We start from the raw sequence: 7386 nt of genomic DNA, 5'->3' as shown, positions 1-7386 counted from the left end.
TTTATATATTGAACCATAATAAAAGCTTCTTCTTTATTTCAGCTTCACCTGTAGATTACCAAAAAAAAAAAGAAAAAAAAAAAAAAAAACACAGCAAATAGAGAGTAAAGAACAAACAGAGAAAAAATATGGGGGCGGGGGGGGGGGGTGTTTGGGGTAGAATTAGAAAAAATGTCATAAGTTTTCTTCTTCAGTTTTCACTTAGATGCAACTAGTGTAGAGTAATCATGTGCATTTTTAGAGAGAAAAGAGAGCTTACAAATGATGCAAGAACCAGAATTGCTAATTGGTTACTAGTAAAAAATTCCACTGGAAAGTTGAAAAGGGGTACCGTGAAAGAAGCATCAGAGCTTTTTGGAGTGCATCGAACCACAATCTACAGAATTTTGAAGCAAGCAAAAGCTCTATGGCAAAACGGTGATGCAGTTAACATGGACTCTAAGAAACCTAAAAGGGTTGGCAAGAAAGGTAAACACATTGACTTAAGTAAAATTTCTGAAATTCCATTACACAAAAGGGGCAACATTAGGGCACTTGCAATAGCATTAGGTGTTTCTAAGAGCACCATTCATAGGTTGATCAAAAGTGGTCAAATCAAGCCACACACAAATGCATTGAAACCAGCACTTACAGAAAATAATATCAAGGAAAGACTAAAATGGTGCCTCAAAGCCATTTATCAAGACAATGGTATGTTCAACGATATGTACAACACAATCCATTTAGACGAGAAATGGTTCTACATGACAAAAGGGACACAACGTTATTACCTACTCCCAGGTGAAACACAGCCTTATAGAACGTGTAAGAGCAAAAGATTTGTCACAAAAGTCATGTTCCTATGTGCCGTTGCTAGGCCACGATTTAATGCAGATGGAGAATGCGTTTTTGATGGGAAAATAGGAATGTTTCCGTTTGTCAGGTGGGTGCCAGCAAAAAGAAGAAGCAGAAATAGGCCAGCAGGTACATTAGAGCTCAAACCAGTTACCTCAGTCACAAAAGAAGCTTATAGGAACATGTTAATCAGACAAGTGATCCCAGCAATCATGCAAAAGTGGCCAGATAACGATCAAGGTCCAATCTATTTGCAATAAGACAATGCAAGACCTCACATAGAAGTACAAGACAGAGACTTCATGGAAGCTGTGCGAAATTCCAACAAAGACTTAAGGTTAGTATTCCAACCTCCGAACAGCCCAGATATGAATGTGTTAGACCTTGGATTTTTTAGGGTGATACAATCCCTCAAGGATCAAACAGCCCCAAAAAACACCAAGGAGTTGGTCAAGAATGTTAAAAATTCATTTAGGGAGTATTGTCCAACTAAAGGGAATAGAGTGTTCCGTAGTCTCCAATTGGTGTTAATTCAAGTGATGAGAGTAAAGGGGAGCAATAATTACTTGCAAAAACATGTTGGAAAAGAAGCTTTAGAGAGACAAGGACTACTTCCTATTGTTTTCTCTCCATCTCCAAGTCTTGTTGAAGAATGTTTGGCATACGTTGAAGCAATGCAGTAGACAATTTGAAGTGATGAACTTGCAACTTTTGGAAGCTAAAAAGTCAAATGATTAATTTTGTAAAGTTTTTGAAAGCATAATTGTAAACAATCAAAACTAGCAGTAGATTAGTATGAACCTCCCTAATACTTTTGTAAATTTTTTGTAAGCGTCAATTATTAATGGGAAGATCAAGTGCTAACATAAATTAGCTTGTCAATCAATTTACAGAGTACCTAATTCATTTACTACTACACCACCAAGTAAACAACACAATAACACTACGGAGTACATCTTCTAAGAGTACTCATTTTTTGCCTAACAATTACTCCGTACAACATCACAAGCACTAGATTATACTCCGTACTTAATGGGAACATCACAACATGCATAGCTTACCAACATCACAAGCAGTAGATTAATACTCCGTACTTGATGGGAACATCAAATAAGAATAACTAACACAATAATCCACCACTATTCACTTCCGGAACTATCACCCATCATATGTCGTTCAATAATTGGGACATAACCCTTCAACATCTGAAAAATATCTTCTTTTGATACATTACCTTTTCTTTTTCTAGATTTCAAATTACCTTTCCCAGAATTTTTAAATTGACGTCCGCTGCTACATCGAATTAGCTTTGGAGCAACACACACAGGAGTGGTAGCCACTTCACGTTCTGGAGTGTCGGGAACAACCCACTCTCCGTGCTCTACCGAAAAAAACGCACTTGGAAGAAAAACGTCCGGTGCAGTAGTCACTTCACGCTCTCGAGTGTGGAGAACGTCTGGCGGAGTTTCAGGAACTATTGAAAATGGTTCTTCAGAATCATCGACCCAAATCCCAATTACATCAGAATTGGGGTAGATGAATGAGTCTTGATCTTTGTTTTTAGCTAAATCAGGATTAATTTGATGTTTTTCAGTATCATCCATGAGATTTTTTCTCAAATCTACAGTAATTTGTTTCATGATTTGGGGAAGAAGATGAATGGAAAGAACCTTGAAAATGGGTTAAAATAATTTGGAGTGAGAAAGTGAAATAATTTGGAGTGAGAAAGTGGCGTGTGAAATTAGATCAGGGGGTATGGGTAGGGGGGTGGGGGGGGTGTAAATTTTTTATCATTTTTTTACAAAAGTGAAATAATAGTGGGCCATTGATATTTGAGATAAATATTAAAAAAATAGTGGGACCATGCCTTTTATAGAAATGTTGCAAGTAATTTGGGACGGCCTTATAAGGAAAGTGATGCAAGTAATTTGGGACGGAGGGAGTAACTCATTACAAATGGTCTTTCTAATGAGATCTTTTTTATGCATATGACAATAATGTTCATCAAAATTACGCACATGAAATACTTATAACTTTTCGAGTCTCATCCACTCATTCTAAATAATTGCCAAAATAAACTTTAGGAATTGAAATAGAAATCCTCCCCAGTGGAGTCGCCAAAAACTGTAGGGAATATTTCAATCATTATCCCTAACTTGAACCCCACTGTGATCATACACTTAAGTATGGTGGCGTCCAAAGGGAAAGAAGATATAGCAAAAGAGTCGCGAACAAGTTTTAGGAACTTGTAAACCGTTCACGAGGTGAAAGTTACACCCCTTAACGATCCAAGAGATCGTCAACTCCAATAAATCTGGAACCATGACTGGTAGTTCGACCGGGGACGAAGGTATAAATCCAATCTAAAAGAGATTGATCCTTACCTTATAATAGGCCGCTACTTTATTCTGATCGTATTCATGTGCATTTTCTAACTAATATGGAATCAATAGGATTAACCCTAAACTTGTTTAATCTATGTTGGTTCTATATTAATGCACAAATAAATCTCCTATTGGCGATCACTTGAATCATAATCATATTAACCCTAAACAAGATTATTAATTATCTTATTAAGCGTGATTACAAGTACCTATTCCCTTTAAACATGCATAAAAGGTGTAATATCAAACAATACCAATAAATATAATCAAGCAACATGATATTAACAAATTATGTATAAGTTATCCGTCAATTAACAAATAACATGAAATAATTCGTGAATTAATAAATTACGTAAACAATTCGTAAATCAACAAATTACGTGAAACAATTCCTAAATTAACAAATTACATAAAACAATTCGCTAATTAACAAATTACGTTAAATTATATAATTCAACACAACAATAATCATAATCATAATTATCATAATCAGTTTAAAACATAATATTAATAGCAAGATCCTAGGCATGATACTAACAAGATTAATAAAAAACCCTAGCATGTCACTAAACAATATAGTTAAAATATATAGTCCTAACATAATACTAACATGAATATTAGGAATGAAAATAGGAAGCATTACAGAAATCGTAATTGATTTAAGAAACTTATTTTTTACCCTAAACAACATACTAAGAAAAGCATCCTAACATGATACTAGGAATGAAGATAACAACCTAAACATGATTTCTGTGTCATAATATCAATTAAGCAATTAAAGAACTTACTTAGATGCCTCGTACCTCTTACTAATAAAAAAATACATACATTAGTAACTTCAAAAAAAATATAAAATCAAACAATTAAATTAAATAATTTAAAGAGAGATTAGGGACCAAACCCTCAGAAATTAAAACCTTTCACGTCTAGGACGAATGCAACTTTGAATTATGCTAGGTGTGTCTAGTGCTAATGTATGAGGAATTGTGTTTGTAAAAGGCTAGGCTAGAAAGAGAGAGAATCAAGAAATTCTTGATGAGAGTTGATGAGAAGAAAGAATTAGAAAGAATAAGAATTGATGAGAATTGTTGATGGAAAACGGAGGTTTTAGGACGCTATTTATAGAGAAAATCAGCCGGATGGATAAAAAAAAACATATAAGAGTTTCGAAAAGAATAAAAAAACTTGGCACCAGACATTAACTCCAGGCGCCAAGGCTTGCGCCAGACGCCAAAGCTTGGCGCCAGACGCTAGGCTTGGCCTTTGGCGCTGCAAAATAGTTTTTGCGGATTTTTTTTTATCATTTCTTTTGATTCAAAAGTCCAAATAAGTCATTTAATATGTCGTTGGAAAGCTCTTGATGTCTACTTTCTAACTCAATTAGAATCAGATTAAAATCTTTTGTAGAGAAAAAGATATGGCTGAAATAGTGGAAAAGTATCAGTTTTGGATAAAGTTTCATATCTAATTTTGGAAAGATAATTTCAAGATCTATCCAACCATATAAGATTTGGATAAAGATTATGAGGCATGAAAATAAAATCTTAATATATTCCACTTCGTACAAAACAAGGATTCTAAAAAGGAGCAGTTTTATTCAATTTCAAACTCTTTGAAACATAATTATCAATCCTAACTCCATAAGGATTTTAAAAGAACCTTCTAGAGTATTCTTGAAGACTGTAATCAATCCTAACATATTTAGGAATAATAATTAATAATAGGCCCTCCTCTAGATCATTGGGCCGCATATAAAAACCAAACCGGGCCCAATTTAGTATTTTGGCCATAACTTCCTCATTTTTCATCGGAATTGGGATTATATAATATCGTTGGAAAGGTCTTTTCAAGCCCTATCCAACTACACTTTTATCGGACCCTTATAATGGACCAAACTAAACTGGAATGCATATTTTTCATAAATAAGTTAAACAGAAAGAAGAGATATTTTAATAAAAAACATCCTCATCACTAGACTTTTCACAATTTCGCTTTGTTCGATAATCAAATGACATGAAAGGTATTCATCACTGGGTTTTGTTTTGGGGAGACACAAATGGGTGTCTACACTTGTGTTTGTAAATAAGTCTTAATAAACTAACTAATAACTAAAAAGGCTTTGCTTAATTAATTGATTAATTAATTTTAGCTAAAAAAATATACCTAAAATTGAGTCATATTCATTTGAGTCAACCCGGATTTTTATTCCCGTATACTGCACAAGCGTCAACTTGTTTTGATAATAGCCGGAGTTCTAGAAAGAGTTACAAGTTGTACACCTACGAATCTGTAGCATCGAGTTGTATCTTTAATTTGGCGTTGGTTTCATCCCAATCAGAGTCACAGATCACAAGTTATCAGTAAAATACCAGTTTGTCCAATTTAAGGCATATACGTGAGGTCTTAACTTAGTCTTTGTTCGAGTCTAGTCACATGGTCATGACACAAGTCTTAACATGTCACCTACACTCACTACTCTTAGCACACACTTCGTACATACTCTTTTCATACCATGACCATGTCTTAGGTTCACACATGAGTTGGCTTTTTTTTTGTCATTTGAGTTGGAGGTACAGTCTATTCCTTACTTTTTATCTCTCCATCTACATCATCTTTCTATTCTCTACATGCTTTTTCCATATCACAACCTTCATTCTTCTTACCTTTTTCCATCCATGCATGTTGAATCGAGTTTGATTCATGTGATTGACAAAAAAAAAATGAGGGTAATGATGAAACAAATGCACAAGGAAAGTTTCTCACCAAGATTTCATGCTTTCTTCTTCTTTTTTTCAAAACCTTTCCCCAATAAGTCTAGCATAGGCACCCTTCATCCTCCTTGAATTTATTTCTTAGAGTTTGAATTTTACCCTTCACTTTTTTAAATAAAATGAGCATTTATTTCCTTGCATATGATCAGTGCATTTCCAAAAAAAAAAAAAAAAAATCATGCCGAACTAACCACTTTCAGCCTCGTCTAACGATTGTCTTTTCTTTCTTCAACCCACATCTACTTAACCTTTGGATGGGACAGTGTCCAACTTATGCAATTTTAAAAAGCTTGAGTGATTTTAAAAGATCAAAATAAATAAAATAGCAAAAACAATAAAAGTGTACAAAAGGGCAAGTGTTCCAATGTCTTTGATATGAACACGTCTTAGATTGCGTTTTTTATTGAGTGCTTGGTACCGTGCCTGAGAAACATGAATTTCAAGTGAGTGATAGACCGCATGATCGGGATTGCCCGCACTTATAAAAATAAAATAAATGCTAAAGCAAAAAGAAAAAGAGCTAAAAAAGAGGGAGAAACCTCAAGCATGAAAATACAAATATTCAAAAGCAAAGTTGCACACCTTGGGGGCTTATCTAGGGTCTTAAGCCTTTTATCCCCTTCTTCTTCAACCTTTATCCTAAGCACATTACAATCCTTAAAAAGACCTTTTTGAGGTATACAAGCACTTGTGCGAGGTTCGACTAGAGCTACGTTCGGCCTGATTCCTAACGGATACGTTGGCAACCTCACAAAGGGGTGAGGCCGTAATAAACATGCATTCATATTTACTTTCGTTATTGATCATATCAAGGAATTCCTTATGTTTATCCCTTTTCATTTAGAGCTAGACTTGGAGGCTTAATCCTTACATTATTAGCCTACCCAACCTAAGTGTCACAATCATTTGACTCTTTTCAATATATTTTTCCACGCACTTAGCTCTTGCGGCCTAACTTTAGTGTCACCAGCACACAAATCACAGATACATGACCAAATATACTTCCTTTAGGATTCCTTTGTCATAAATCTTAACAAAACGCTGAAGCATGCAATGTCATATCAAGATCAGTCATCATTGCATCATAAAGTATGAAGTACTTAGCCTCCGCACCTAAGTCACCTAAATACTTTTATTATCGAGTAAACTTGGATAGTCTAAGATGTTACAATCCTTGTATTGTGAGAAACAACATTTGACTAAGCTCATTTCAACATGCACCTTCAAAAACTTTGCTTCTTTCTTTTTTCGCGTCTTATTCGGGAGAAAGTCCGTACCCTCAACAAAAATGATACAAATTTTTGTTTTTCTGCATTTCGAGTCATGTACATATCGAGCTTTATGATTCAACACTATGCACACACAAGTCACACAAAGTGAGTCATCATTAAGTCAAG

At 34.7% G+C, this 7386-nt stretch overlaps 1 protein-coding gene across 1 annotated transcript; it reads left to right on the top strand.

Annotated features, from left to right (window-relative positions):
• Nucleotides 1-227: 227 nt before the first annotated feature.
• LOC145643035 (uncharacterized) lies at nt 228-1094 on the top strand. The gene has a single exon (XM_081694199.1). The coding sequence runs from the start codon at nt 228-230 to the stop codon at nt 1092-1094; it is 867 nt and encodes a 288-aa protein (XP_081550325.1).
• Nucleotides 1095-7386: the final 6292 nt, after the last annotated feature.

The sequence above is a fragment of the Chenopodium album genome, chromosome 8 (assembly GCF_948465745.1).
Source record: "Chenopodium album chromosome 8, dcCheAlbu1.1, whole genome shotgun sequence".
NCBI classification, from domain to species: Eukaryota; Viridiplantae; Streptophyta; class Magnoliopsida; order Caryophyllales; family Amaranthaceae; genus Chenopodium; species Chenopodium album.
Note: the sequence above shows the minus strand (reverse complement) of the source record. Positions and strands in the feature narration are given on the sequence as shown.

Bases quoted from the DNA above. Each gene is read 5' to 3' on its own strand.
- LOC145643035 (XM_081694199.1), top strand. From the start codon at position 228: ATGTGCATTTTTAGAGAGAAAAGAGAGCTTACAAATGATGCAAGAACC.